The 16,099-nt window shown below is 39.7% G+C and overlaps 1 protein-coding gene across 1 annotated transcript; it reads right to left on the reverse strand.

The window, feature by feature from the left end:
* Positions 1–5,527: 5,527 nt before the first annotated feature.
* LOC115578245 (myelin-oligodendrocyte glycoprotein-like) lies at positions 5,528–15,700 on the reverse strand. The gene is made up of 3 exons (XM_030411103.1): positions 15,385–15,700; positions 6,179–6,508; positions 5,528–5,963 (listed from the first exon to the last, which is right to left on the reverse strand). Exons 1-3 carry the CDS (start codon positions 15,527–15,529, stop codon positions 5,872–5,874), a joined length of 567 nt encoding a protein of 188 aa, XP_030266963.1. The 5' UTR covers positions 15,530–15,700; the 3' UTR covers positions 5,528–5,871.
* Between the last annotated feature and the right edge of the window lie 399 nt (positions 15,701–16,099).

The raw sequence follows: 16,099 nt of genomic DNA on the forward strand, positions 1-16,099 counted from the left end.
ATTCATCATCATAACTCAAACAATGAAAAAAGGGAAAAATAATAAAATAATAATAATAATAAAATAATAATAAATACATAAATAACACACAACACCTGCACATTTTATAGTCCCTTGACCCTCCCAACCCCCTCGCACAGATCTTTCTCTAATTTTCAGACCATGCTGGATATTTCAGGTAAATACTTAAGAATATTGAATAATAATAATAAAAGGTTAAATCATAGCTCTAGCTACCTCGAGTGCCTCCCTCCTTGCATTGAGCACCCTCTGACCTGCTCCATTCATCTTGGCAACAGAGAGCTCCAGGGATAACAACTCTATTAAAGAATAAGTCCATTGAAGCATAGAAAGCGAGTGCGGTGGTTGCCACCTAACTGCTAACATCTTTTTAGCCACTATACATGCAGAGAGCCACAGCAGCCTTTGCATATGGTTAAGGTTTTGCCCAGAATCATCATTTAATAGCATACATTTGGGAGAGGTCAATCTCTAGGCCGAGTGCATTATAGAGATGTTTGACTATTTGTTGCCAGAAGTTTTGAACTGATGGACACTCCCACATGATATGCCAGGAGGTCCCTATTTGATTCAAGTCACATAACTTACAATGTGGAGAAGGAGATAACTTAATCATGAAACGCCGTTTTGGTGTTAAGTAAGTGCGATATAGAAAATTGAGATTGGTTAACTTATTATTTAGGCTTTGTGAAGATAAGCATAATTCCTCCAAACTCTATGCCAGTCTATAAGTGATTCAGGGCAGTCCTTATTCCACACATTTGTTATCGTTAAGGGGTCTGCATATGTTCCAACAGACTATTATAAATTACAGAGACGTGTCCTTTAGGTAGCCCTGATATTTTCTTAAATAATTCCATTATTGGATGATTAAGAGGTTTCCTATCAATCAAAATACCTGCTGCTCTTCAGGCAGAACGTAATTGTAAATATAAAAAGAAGGAATTTGAGGACAGTTTAAATGTTTCACTCAAATCCTGAAAGCTTCTTAACCCATCGTCATTCATAATGTCTCCTAAACTGTGGATTCCTGCTTTAGACCACTGAGGCGAAATAAATGCACCCCACCAGACTTAAGAAGGCTGTTATGGAATACTGGAGTACTTTCATGCCATTTAGATGTCCAATTGTATATTTTTTCTATTTTCCTAAAATGTTGAATTGCACTGGCTATTATTGAACCATACTCCAGTTTGCATTTATTGACAGAGAGACATGTAAACAAACAATCATTTAAAGAAGCAGGTGCCACCAGATTCTTCTCAATGTTAAGCCATGGAGGTGAAGTTTTCTCACTAAACCAGTTTAACAAAGGACGAATAGTAAGGGCGTGGAAGTAAAGTTTGAAATTAGGTACCGATAAACCTCCCGACTCCTTCTTTCTTTGTAAATTAGTTAACCTTATTTTTGGCCGTCTGCCTCTCCATAAAAACCTAGTAATAATGCTATGAATTTTCTCCCAATATCTTGGAGGAGGTGCCATAGGTAGCATATAGCTACAGAAATTAACTCTAGGAAGCACATTCATTTTAATTATTGAAATTCTACCAGACAGATATATAGGTAGCTTCTGCCATCTTTCCAGGTCTTGTTTGACCATACTAAGAGTGTTTATTATAATTCTTAGTGATTGTTTTTTGTAATGATGTAAATACATTTACTCCTAAGTATTTAAAATGAGATACTACTGGGATGTTGAAACCTGTACATTCCTCCTTGCTCACAGAGTTCAATGGTAACAGGGAGGACTTAGTCCAGTTTATCTTATAGCTGGAGACATAACTTAACTGTTCAAATATGTTAAGGATGTTTGGAAGAGAGTACTCAATATCAGAAAAAAATAAAAGTATGTCATCCGCAAATAAGGATATATGATGCAGAGTGGATTTTATTTTTATTGGTGTAATGTTTGGAGATAACCTAATAGACTGTGCCAAAGGCTCCAATGATAATATAAGCAACATTGATGAAATCGGATCTCCCTGCCGACGGCTCCTGCTTAATTTAAAGGGAGGAGAATGTATATTACCTGTAACTACACTAGCTGAAGGATTTGCATAAATAGTTTTAATCATGTTAATAACATTTGACCCCAACCCCATAGAATTCAACACGGACCATAGAAAAGACCATTCAAGACGATCAAAGGCCTTTTCTGCATCAACTGACAAAATGGCTTTTGATGATAGATTATCAGAAGTATCAAGAATATGCAATAGACGACGCAAATTGTCTGCTGAGAGGCGCTTTTTTACAAATCCACTTTGATCTGGATGAATCAATTTTGGCAAAAACAGCTCCAACCTACTAGCAAGTGTCTTTGAAAATAATGTAATATCTGCATTCAACAACAATAGGGGGCGATAGTTAACGCAATGAGTTGGGTCCTTATCTTTTTTTGGAAGAAGTATTAATAAAGCCGTGTTCACATCTCTTCCAAAACATCCTTTTTGAATAGCTGTGTTAAACATCTCCAGTAATGGTGGTCCTAAAATGCCCCAAAACTTTAGATAGACCTCAGGATGTATGCCATCAATTCCAGGGGACCTACCTTTATTCATTTTTACTAAGGACTGTTTAAGTTCATCAAGCAATAACGGGGCCCCTAATACTGAAGCTTCTTCTTTTGATAATGAAATTAGCTTTAATTTCTGAAGATAATTGTCCTTGTCTTATGCTGATGAGATGTTATCTGAAGTGTACAACTTTTTATAGAAGTTTGAAAATCTTTGATTAATCAAATCAGGATCAGATATCATAGAGCCACTTTCTGCTTCAATGATTGCTCTATTTGTGAACTGATCATTTGTTTTTATTTTATTGGCTAATAGCCGACTGGGACGGTTACCATAAAAAAAATGATTCATTCTATTTTTATTTAAAACAAACTCAGCTCTCTGCATTAGTATTAAGTTAAGTTCTACCTTTATTTTAGTTAAAGACTTGGCTGTTTGCTCAGAAAAATGTATTTGTTGTGATCGTTCAAAGTCAATCATAGAGGCCTCTAATTCCCCAATTCTCTTAAGCTGAGCTTTTTTGAGTCTAGACGAATATGAACTGGAAAAATTCCTTATAAAGCCTTTTATTGAGTCCCCAAAATATCTAGCATCATCCACAGAGTGACGATTCATCTCCAAAAATTCAGCAAGTTCCAGTTCAAACTGTTCACAGAAATCTTGATTTTGCTATAAAGTTAGATCAAAACGCCACCTAGTGGCTCTTTTAGGCACGTTTGAGATCATTAATTGACATACATATGCATGGTGGTCCGTTAGGGTCATATGCTTTATTTCTATATTTTGAACCAAAGAAATAAGGGGAGTAGACATAAAAATAAAGTCTATCCTTGTAAAGGTTCTATGCCTATTTGAAAAGAAAGTATACTCCTTAGCAGTGGGATGGTGTAGGCGCCAGACATCCATAAGATTAAAGTCAGAGAGCAAATGCTGTAATGCTTTGGTTGCTTGTACATTAGAATCAGATTTACTTGATTTATCCATTTTGTAATCTAATATGGCATTCATGTCAGAGCCGATCACCAACTCAAAGTCAGAAAGTTCAGCCAAAATACTATTCAATTGAGTAAAAAAAACATTATCATATGAATTAGGGGCATATATGTTGATAAATGCCAGTTTTCTTTCATTGTAAATACACTTAACAAAAGCAACTCTACCATCTTCATCACCACCCTTGTCAATGATGTTAATTCGTAGTGCTTTACGAATTAGTATTATGACCCCTTTTGTTTTATTTATAGCAGAAGAGGAAGCACATACTTTATACAAGTGATTTTCCATTCTGTTAACATCATCTCTTAGGAAATATGTCTCCTGAAACATAGCTAAATCAATTTTGTTTCTTGCTAATAGATCTAGAAAGCATGCTCTCTTATTAGGGGAATTAAGGCCCTTTAAGTTGCAACAAAAAATATTCAAACTACCCATGTGGTTTTCAATACCGAAACATTCAGGAGAAGGGAGTATATAAATGGAGAGTGAGTTACAACAATATTCTGATAAACCAAATATTTATACCAGCACCATTCTTCACAAAAATATAGAGAAGATCCTGTACATCCCCCCACCCCAACCCTCTGAGTCACCCACCAATAGGACACAAGTACAATCAAAAATACAGTTGTAACAGAAAGAAAATATATTGTCCTCTCACTCCGCCCCATCTGTGCGGATGTGGAACACACTTTAACAAGGAGAAAAAAAGAAAAGGAAAACGCAGATCCTCGCTGCTTCTTTAAGTGACTCCCAAGTTCAATAATGTAGTTAAACCTAATTTCTACTCTTATTACCAAAATGACTACCTTGATGTTAGGAACGAAAAAGAAAAAGAAAGACGCGAAGAGATATCTCTCATGTCCAACAACTGTCGTGAATCAGAGAGTTAGTGCCCCCTCCTCATGATAACTGTTGAAGGAAAGTTTCAGACAGTCGGGATATTAAGAGATGGTTTCACCTGTTGTTCGAAGAAGTCCATCGCATCCATTGCTCTAGTGAAGGCGTACGTTTTCTCCCTGAAAGTCACCAGCAGTTTAGCAGGATAAGCGACGCCATGCCTCAGGTTGGCTGTGCGTAATAGCGCCCTGATGTCGTTAAACTGAGCCTGTTGTTTGCGCTGCTCTGTGGTCATATCAGGGTAGATATGAATTCTTCTTCCTCTGTAGTTTAGTTAACCCCCCATGGCTCCGACCAGGCGCTGGATGGTGCGTCTCACTTCGAAGCTGTGTAGCCGGGTGATCATACAGCGGCTCTCATTTTGAACAACCGGTCTGGTGCGATGCGCTATGCTCACAAGTGGTTGCGGGCCCAGTTTTTCTTCCCCGAACAGTTCATACAAAAGCTTGGTAACAAAGGCAGTAGGGTAACCTGCCTCTATCCCCTGTTGGAGGCCAATAATTCGGAGATTGCACTTCCTGCTGTGATTTTCCAGCGCTTGTGTTTTTTTCTTTTAATTCTTCGTTCTCTGCCAACAGAGCTTTGTGGCTCTTCTCCAAAGATTGCATGCGTTCTTCCATTGTATTTGCAGAAGTTTCCAATTCGTCCACTTTTGATTTGCATGCTGTTAATGTGAGATTTAACTTAGTTAGCTCCTCCTGCATCGGCTTCAGTTTCGTATCAAAAGCCGTTGAGATTTCCTCCCGCACAATGTCTCTAATCATTTTCACAAGTGCTTCGGGATCCATTGTTGCACTGCGGAGTGTAGACGGCATAAGTTTGACGAATGATATAAATCGTCAGTAAGAGCTGACTTAGGGGAGATATGAAACTCAATCTTTGTCCTTAATTGTTTGATGGAGCGGCGTGGTCGGCGTTTGGGCGTCCTCACAGCATGTCACCTTATAATCTGTTCTTCATGTGTTTCTGTGAAGAAAACATGGTCCTGCAGCTGAAACACACTGATGAAGTGAAGATGACACAGATCCACATTAAAGACGTTGGACTCAAAATAAATTAAAATATGAAAGAATGTCCATTTATTCATTGATTAAATCATCTTTTTATTTCGAAAGCATAAAACAATAATTAGTAGACATATATCTTTACATTTAACTTTTGGTGTGTATTTCCATCAAAGGTTTGTCACTAAACTTCATATAAAGTGGCATGTTTCAGTCCAAACCACCATGTGACATCACTCTGACATCACTCTGACATCACTGATCAATAGTCATCAATAGTGAGTGTGTAGACTGTGTGTGAGAGTCAGAGTGAAGAAGAAGCTGATGAAGCGTCCTCCTGTCTTCATCCGTCCTCCATCAGCTCCTTCACCTCCATTTAGTCTCTGATCCAAAGTCACATCAGATCAATAATCAAAGATTGACCAACAGACCGATCAAACAGATTGATCAGCCATCAGAGGAGTCGGATCAGTGGAGCTGCTTCTGTTCCTGATGTCCTCTGTTTCATCTTTGATCCGAGTTCTCCCTGCAGAGGAGACAGAGGACAGTTAGACAGAGACAAGCAGCCAACCAGAGACAAGCAGCCAACCAGAGACAAGCAGCCAACCAGAGACGAGCAGCCAACCAGAGACAAGCAACCAACCAGAGACAAGCAACCAATCAGAGACAAGCAACCAACCAGAGACAAGCAGCCAATCACAGACAGACACACAGACCTCTGTTCTGTATCTTCATACAGACCTTTCACTTTGAGCATCACTGTTTTCACTCTCAGTCTGTATCCATCCTTGTAGACTTCACACTCGTATCTTCCTGTGTCTGTCTCTTTGAGGTGTTTCAGGGTCAGACTGAGGTCTCCAGTCTTCAGCAGGTCTTTCTTCATCTCTGTTCTGTCTTTGTAAACCTGGTTTTGTTTTCCAGGCTGGTCAGATCTGTTCTTATACAGGTGGACTCTCCTGTATGATCCTTTATAGCAGTCCCACATCACTGTAGCGTCCTCAGGCAGGTCAGGTGTAGTTCTGAAGGGCAGCTGGACAGACTCCTCCCCCTCCTCCACCTCCACCTGACAGACTGAGAGGAAACAAAGCACAACATCAGCTGTACAGACAGCAGCAGCAGTTTTGAATAACTTTATTGACTGATTACAAAGTAGTAGAGAAAGCTGAAGGACAGAACCAGATGAGAGCAGCAGGTAACAGGGGACAGAAACACAGGAAGTAAACCAGGTTTTCAAGGTGTTGGACATGATCAGAGTCCTGATGGTGTTGTGATGTTTTGTCCCTGTGGTCTTCACAGTAATGTCTCATCTCAGTGTTCAACTGCTGTTTGTTGCTTCTCTTTGTCACTTTCACATTTCTGGAGGTCAAATTTAACATTTTCTTTGATCAACTTCTTCAACAGGAAGTGAAGATTTGTGAATCAGCTGAGAACTGATCATCAATCAATAACTGATACAAACTATTAAAGCTGCATTTCTTTGTTCTAAGTGATGAAAAGATTTGTTGTTTCTTTCAGCTCGTTCCTTCAACTTTCTTCTGGATCAAATAAAAACATCACATTCAGATCAATACTCTCAACTCTGATTGGAAATCAATCAGCTGATTGATGTCAGTCAATCAAAAAACAACACGATCAATAAATGAAGATTCACAGAATCTAAATCATGTCAGTCAGGTCCAAAGAACAGCTGGTCATCAACAACACAACAGAACACATGTTTATAACACCACACACTGGAACACTTTTACACATCTTTCATCATTCTGTAATCATTAAAATCTAGTTTTAAACCAGTTTCAACATTTTTACAAACAGTAAAACAGCATCATCATCCACAGCTGTCTCTGTTCTGTTTCTTCTGCTCAGATACACCAACATCTTTGTCCTCCACACAATGAAATTAAGAAGCTGCCATTTGTCTTTATTTCTCTGAGAGGACCTGTAGCCCAGAATGAACTTCTGCTTCAAACAAACTCCCCAAATAGTCTGAAAACATGTTCCAACATCACAAACAGAGGCAGCAGTGGACAACACTCCATGAAACAATGAGAAACAGTCTCAGGATGAGACAACATGGACAGACAGGACTCACATCAGAGTTAATGACAGAGACAAACACAACACATGACAGCTGATGTCATCAAGTGGACCATACTAAATTGTTGGTGATGAGAACTCGACCTCTGTAGGACATTTTTGTTTTAATCCACTTCCACCTCGCTAGACGACCTTTAACATTCTCCCAGTTATGAAGAACAAATGAAGGATCACCTAAAAACACTCCTCAGTATTTCAGCCCCCGTCTTCCAGATCAACCCTCCAGACACACTGAGCTTCTTCTCCACTCCACCAACACTGACAGCTTCACTTGTGACCAACAAACTTTAACAGTCAACAGGTAGACGTCTATTCCTGGAGCTTTCCCACTCTGATGCTCTGCAGAGCAGCATAGAGCTCATCAGAGGAGAGAGCTGCTTCCAGCTCTACATGACTCTGCTGCTCAGCCTGAGGAAGACCAGTGTAGAAGCTGAGAGACGCTGCCTGCTGCTCTCTGTGCTCACATTCAAACAGCTCACTGGAAAAGTTGACAGCATGTTTGTGGATTGCAGTGTGATCAGTCAGCAGCTGCCCAAGTGTCAGACCTTAAACTGTGAATGAACCTCTTCTGTCCATTCTTACGCTCCAGACCAAAGAACAAGTGTGATGGAACATCCATCTGGGCTACAGTCTGGAAGCTGGACCGGACCAGAACCCCCTGAGCTGAGACACCCAGCAGGAAGCTAAAGAGACTTTTTAACTTCAGAGTCTCAGTCTGGTTCTGGTCTCTGCTGGTCTCAGCTAGGCAGGGTGCTGCCAGGGATTTAGGGCCCCATGAACAGAAATCTAATTGGGCCCTTGTTCAGGCCGGAGAAACATGTGATGCTGTTTTATATAAAACTGCATTTTAATGCTATATTTGACTGTCATTCCCATATTAGTGAAAGAACAACATGACAGTTACTTGGTTACTGCTCACTGTCTCCTTGTTGTCCTGCAGCTCTGATTATCTCCACAGCTGCAGACTCACAGCTGCTGGCTTTGGATTTGGGCTGAATAAATACAGATATGAGGCTGTATGGTTGTTGTGATTTCATCTTCTGATTTCCAGAAAATAGAAACATTTCTCTGATTGTATTGAGTCACACAGTCTGCATGCAGCAGAAATGTTCTCCTCTGTTTCTACTGCAGAGCAGGAAGGTGAGAGTCCCAAACTACTGACCAAACACTCTGTTGTAGTCAACTATATTATATATACACACACATATGCTCTTTTTATTTCACAACTGTTTAATACATGAAAATCATTCTGACATAAATATGGATTATAGGATATTTTTATTGTATAGAGGGCTGACAGACAGACAGACAGACAGACAGCTGCTGCTGCTGCTGCTGCTGCTGATGATGATGATGATGATGAAGATGATCTTGACGTATCTGTTCGATTAAAATCTTATTTTATAAAGAGAAGAATTAAATGTGACTAGAATGCAGCAGTAATAGTAACACAGTGAAACAAACAAGGTAACATGATATCTTTAAATGAACTTGTCTTGTTGAATAGTCCAGAAATGAACTGCAGTCTAATGGTAGGTCTGTTTTCTAACATCATGTAACAGAACAACATGTTTATTTTAATTCAACTCTGCCTCATTGATCACCAGGATCTTAAAGTTGGAATTATTCTCCACCTCAGTTCTTGGCTTTCTTTTAACCCTCTGAAAATGATGGAGGATCATCTGGCATCAACATTACATTAACAGTTTTTAAGATGATTTTAAGCATCATAGAAATCTTGAAACTGAAGTGAATCCTCTGATATCAAACATGTCCTGCTGTCTTACAGGGAAAGGAGCTAAATATCGCTCCACATTTGAACTGTTTTCACCTCAGTGTGAAATGATGACTTGTAATAATAACTTTGAGTCAGCACTTAATGAGGATGAGATGAGGATGAGGAACCTGCTGCTGCTCAAACTGAGAAACTAGATTCATGCTGTCTGACTGCCTTCAATCTTTACAGCTGCTGACATTATTATCAGCTTTAACTGTTCTTAAACTGTGTTAGCTGTGAACTGTGCTCACCTTTCTTTACAAAGAAATGTGTGAGGAGTTGTCTTCCTCTCCTTGCTTTCTTTCCTTTCTGCCTTTTCCTTTCCTTTAAGGCTCCCTGGTTTTATTTTCTTGGGTAAAGACATGTTGATGAGCAGCAGCCACTCCACTGTTAAGCTGTTTGGACTGAACCATTCTGTACTGTGAGGGTGAGAGGGGCCTCAGACAGCCTCCACTCTTTATTTATACAGAGGAAAGTCTCTCATCTGATTTATTCTGCCAGTTTTAAGTTAGTTAGGACACTAATTACTGAAGCCCTATTCACACAGGACTAGTATAACCTGGGGACCTCCAGTAATCTGTAATAATTGTGGAGGTCGTCTGTGATCTTAATCCTGTGTGAATCTGCCACGTCCGTAATTTATAAAGTAAAAATTCCACCTCAAATGACCTGCCATATTTCACCAACCACAGAGGTCATGTGATGATATTAGTCCTGTGTGAATCGGCATCTCTGTGATTTGGGGTCATTTTTTGTTTTTCTTGAGGTTTTTTGTGTTTTCCACCTTTTTCTGCCTTTTTCCCGGTCGAGAATTATGGAGGCTGTGTTGGGAATTATAAATGAAAGTTTTGACAATATTTTGGGCGCAAATTCAGGAGGCTCATTGAAAAATCTCAAAAGATGATTAGATGGATTACATGCATGGCAGCATGCGGTAAGGAACATTTTTCTATCTTTCAACAGGCTCACCAGTTATTATATAGGGCTCCGGTACGATCGATCCAGGAGATAATGTCAGAATTAGAGTTAAAACACAGACTTCACTTATCCTGTGTGAATGAGCTGCACAAACAAAGACGTGGTGGGATAATTTCTAAATCACTGAAGTCCCCAGGTAATACTAGTCCCATGTGAATAGGGCTTTAGAAATAAAACATAACGTAAAAACAACATTTTTATTTCAGGCCTTTCGAGGGCCCTCCACCACTGGACCCTGGTAATCAGTCCCAGTTGGACCCCTCAGCTGGTCTCAGAGTTCCTCCTTCAGACTCCAGAGCTTTTACTGAACTCATCAGGTCTTTGTGACATTCTGAGTGTTCTGCTGACAGAGTTGCCTGATTTGGACTTTTCTAAAATCCCACCACTGTTGTAAAGCCACAAACTCAGATTTCATACTTTGGTGTTTCTTTGCAGTTTTTCTCCTCCAGTCAGGCCGTGTTAAAATGCCAACAGGCACTGTTGGTTTACATGTTATAAAAACAGAAGCTGTCACAAGTGAGTGATCAGAGAAGCCAACAGGGCTGATAACACAACTTTTAAACACATTAAAATGATGTTTAAAACAATAAAGTGATCCAGCCTGGCCACAGACAGTGAGTTATGTTCAGGTGTGTCCACACTCTTAAAAAAAGGGTTCATCAAGGTTCTATATCGAATCCTAAGGTTCTATATCCTCTATCAAAGAACCGTCTGTCTAAAAAGGTTCTATCACATTTCTGTAAAAATGTGCTTAAATTTATGTGCTTAATGAAAAACAAGAGACTGGGAATGGAATAATTGAGATCTTGTTTCAGACAATAAATAAATGAATGAATAAAAAAATAATAAAGCCCTGCAAAAAAGTAACAATATGCTATATATATAATATATACAGCAATGTATTTACTATAACTGCTATATATAGAATATAAGTAGCCTATAGGCTACATATACACAGCCTATATGTGCTTTCATTGTGTTATTTTGTATGTTTTTACCCCTACAATTTGACTAAAGAATGGATTTTTTATGATCTCTTCAACAGCTGTGTGCACATTCTGTCCATAATCGAAAAGTATAATAAAAATTATATGTGTGTGTGTGTGTGTGTGTGTGTTATATAGATATAGGCCTATATATAAACTATGTTATGTATGCTAAACGTGTAGGCCTATAGACTACTGAATTAATCACCTGCCCACTTTATATCTTTTATTTTTAAATTACAAAATCATTTTCATCATTTGCTGATTCTCTGCAGCTACATTCTCCTCGTTGGCATTTCATATTTACGGTGAATCCGACATGTGACTGTATCATTCATTCAGTATATATATCTCAAAGTGGAGGAGGCGGAGCCACAGAAACATACAGGTGTATCTAGCAGCCACCTGCTCTTCAGTCGGCAGGTGTGTTCACGGAGGATCACACAGTCTCGCGGTCTTTTGACTGTGACCGGCAGCACCGTCTTCACTGAATGTGCACGAGCGACGACGGTTCAGTGCCAACGGCTGTCTGGAGACTGAGCGTTCGTTTTCTGCCGTTACAGTTGCTAACCTAGCTAACCTAGCTAACTAACGTTAGCCACCAGACTCCACTGACAAAACAGTAATTTAACCTCTCAGAATCCAGGAGCTGCGTCGATCTGTGAGTTTGTTTGTGTTATAGTGTGACGAGCTAACCATTTGAAACACCAACGTCATTGTTATTGTGACACTTTTGTTAGCACAGGAGCAACTCCCGTACGTGTTGTGAGAGGTACAGTGACCGTTACTGGTTGAAGTGGTTAAATCAGCGCTGTAAAAACGACTGCAAGTATTACCAGCTTCATGTAGTCTCACAGTACACAAAGTGCAGTGTAATGCAACGTTATATATGATAAGTATGAAGTAACAGAAACTTCTTCTTGTCTTTTTCCCCTGGAAACTGTATTTCCTGGACTCTCTCCACACTTTAACTGAAGGTGTTCAGTGTTTTCATGTAAAGTGGGACACTGCTTCATGCAGTGCTCCTACAGATCTGCTTCCTTCAGCACTGATGAACTATGAGACATTTTGAGTCTTTGTGTGCTCTGTGTTTTTAATTTGAATCAAAAGTAAGATGAACTAGCTTTAGTTTATTCTCAAATGTGCCTCATGTGGATCCCTAAAGCCAACACAGCCAGTAGTTATATTTAATATATGTTGCAAAGGGTTGAATCAAACTGCATCACCTACTTTATAACTAATGTTTCCTCATTGTGTTTCATCTGTTATTCATCTGAAACTCATCTGCAATTTTAAAATGAAATGTAAAATGTGTTCATATCTCCTCCAGATGCTCCAAAGCTTCCCTCTGTGTCAGTGAGTCCTTCTGCTGAGATAGTGGAGGGCAGTTCAGTGACTCTGACCGGTAGCAGTGATGCTAACCCAGCAGCTACTTGTACCTGGTACAAGAGCAATGGAGATGGAGTGACTTACAGCTCTACTGAGATCTGTGCCTTAAAAGGATCAACAGTGGACATTAGCTGCAGCTACAGATACCCATCCTCTGTAAAGAGAGCTGAGAACAGATTTTGGTTCAGGACAGTGCAGAATGAGAATTATGTGGATCTGAAAAATGAAGCGAGGTATTTAAGTTGTGTGCAGTATAACTGTGGTAACAACGACTGCACTCTGAGAATCACAGACCTGAGAGAGAGCGACTCGGCTGAACAGATGAAACACACACTGTCATTTGTAGAACATTATTTGTTCAAACTAAGAAATGGTAAGAAAAGAGTGTCTATTCCACTTCTCAAAATGTACATCAGCTTTCACAGTGAATGATGAAATTGATATTCAACAAAGTCTTTGCTGAGATTAAAATCTTTACCGACTGTTCTTTTGTTTTTGCTGCTTGCATTTAACCCGTCACTATTATTCAGTAACATTTATCGGTAATTCCAAATGTATGAGGATTGCCCAGTGATATTTTAATATTTAAATCCATCTATCTAATCTATTTTAACTGAAATTGAAATTTTGGTGCATGTGTTGCTAATATATTTTAATTACTGTGTGCATGGTACTGAGCCTTGTTAAAATCCCATATTAAATTATACAACTTTTTTGCAGAATCAGTTTTTGTTGGATATTTTTCCTTCTAGTAAAAATCTTTATTTTGGGGAATTTAAGCTTTTAAGTGTGAGTTTAAAGTGGAGCAGTTCTCACCAAGAAAGTTGTGTAAAAGCTGAATTGATGCACTCATTGACTCTATTTCAGCAGCTGTTATGTGATTTTACCTGGTTTATCACTGTAATATTTTGTATCTTGTAATGTAACCTACGATTCATGTTGTGTTTTGTATTGTTTTTATATGGTGCAACTACTTTTTGATGTTCAATACAGTCAATTTGAAACCATCTTTCTCTTTTTTCTTCAATCTGCAATAGGTTGGTAGTGGAAAAGGACTGACTGTATGTTATTTAGGTTTTAAATATTAAAGGTTATTGGTTATTTTATTGAAATTAGTAGTAATAGTAATAGTAGTAGTAGTAGTATTAGTCAATTAACTTCATATCATGGTAATTCTGTAGAATTATTTAACAAAAATGTGGCCAACCAAAGCAGTAAGGGAATAAAAGGTTTGGGATATTTATTGAACCTATAAAAGGTTCTATATTGAACCATTTTGTCTCGCCACAAAGAACCCCAAGGATTCTTTTAAATGAACCCTCTGAAACGGTTCTATATAGAACCATTTGAGGGTGCCAAATACGTACCAAGCTATAGAACCCTTAAAGGTTGAATATAGAAGCACTTGTTCTTTGTGTCCAGGTGTTTTGTCTCTCCACACATCACACAACTCCTGAGCCTCCATGAGGTGAAGCAGACGAGTGTGAGAGGCAGCGTGAGGCTCTGCATGGTTCCTGTCTGACCTGCTGTCCTCAGTACTGTTACAACCTCCACCCATAAATACATATTCCTCATTATTACATTTATCAATCACTTCATTTAAAACATGTAGAAACACCACTCTCTCCACTCCCACAGCCGGAGCATCAATATTAATAAACACCATCTTTACGTCTTCACACACTGCTCTCACTTTTAACAGACGGCCTTTAATAATTTCTTCACTTTCTACAGACTGAGGAAGAAAGTTTGTGGAAACAACAAGTCCAGCCCCACAACTGTTACTGGTTTGTGACTGAAGAAGGTTTCAGCAGTCCACTCTGTCCTCCAGTCAGTCTGGTTATCAGCAGTACTGTGTGTCTCTGTACCAAAATAACATCCAGCTTGTTGAGAGAACACAGCTTGAAAAGAGACGCCCTTTTCCCATCAGCCCTTGCTCCATTTATATTCAAGCCGCCTGTTCTTATGTCTCCCATAGCAGAGAAACAAGGTGTAAAACAGAAAACAGTGAACAAAGCAGGAAAAAGAAGAAGTAACTATTTGACTCATTCATCCAAAACATGTCATCCTCTCAGAAGACACATAAACAGCATAATCAGAATCCTCCACTGTGAACTTCAACATCCAGTTGAACTCCTCAGTGTTGTTCAGAACCATGAAGACCTGCCTTCTGAAGGAGACAATATGTCTCAGGTGTGGAGGTTTACAGCCCAGAGGAATCAGTTTGACTGGAGACATTAACTGTCCGTGTCTCTCCAGTTCTCTCTGCAACATTTCATTACTAATGAACGGAGGAACTCTGGACAGAATGATGTTTCTGGCTGGATGAACCAGCGGTACCACCTGAACAAAGGTGTCCTGGATCACTACACCTCGTTCAACAACTGTGCTGACTTTATCAATACTGTCCAGAAAAATAACCACTCCATTGTTCATCCTAGATTTGGACTTTATACCATCATAACCGACTATTTCTCTGATTGCTGGACTGCAATCCTCCACAGAGCAATTAACAGTGGGACAGAGTTTGACTCTGTGTCTGTGTGTGAGCGTCTCCAGCTGAGGACGATTGATACTGATCCACTAAAACTACAGCACAGAATACTACTGCAGAAATAAATCTAACACACAGACACACAAAAGATAGAAACACACTCGCTCACTGAAATGCACATCCACTCTCACTAAGAGAGAGAGAGAGAGAGAGAGAGAGTACTGACCTTTGACCTTCAGCACCACATCTTTCTCCATCAGGATGTCTTCCTCCCTGTTGTAGACGGTGCAGGTGTAGGTCTTACTGTCTGTGTCTGTGGGGTATTTCAGGGTCAGACTGAGGTCTCCAGGTTCCAGCAGTTTTCTCTTCATCTCTGTTCGACCTTTGTAAACACTGTCCTGTTCTTCAGGCTGGTCAGAACCGTTCTGATACACATGGACGTCATCGTACTCTTCATCCTCCCACACCACTTTAGCGACTTTACACGGGCAAACTATGGTTTTGCAGGGCAGCTGGACAGACTCCGCCCCTGAATCCACCTCCACCTGATAGACTGAGAGGACAACAAACCACAACATCAGCTGTACAGACAGCAGCAGGAACTGTGATGGTAAGATGACCTCACTGTCTCATCCTTCTTTAATAATCCCAGACCTCACTGTTGACAGTCTGCATCAACAGTCAGGGAGCTACCAGAGTAAAGATGCTGCCCAGGTGCATGATGGGTAGTGTAGTAGTAGTGACATACCTGACATGAAATAGTGCCTAAAATGTAGTAAAAGTGCTCCAACAAGAAGTCCAAGAACCAGGAGAACCAGGAGAGCTTTGGCCCAGGATGGGAATCGTTCTGTGGGAACCGAAACATAAAGAACATGACCTCTGACCTCTGACCTCTGATCTGTATCTACAGGAGGTTTTAGGGTTAGTTGCTGACCTCTGAC

This window comes from Sparus aurata, unplaced genomic scaffold (genome assembly GCF_900880675.1).
Source record: "Sparus aurata unplaced genomic scaffold, fSpaAur1.1, whole genome shotgun sequence".
Taxonomy (NCBI): domain Eukaryota; kingdom Metazoa; phylum Chordata; class Actinopteri; order Spariformes; family Sparidae; genus Sparus; species Sparus aurata.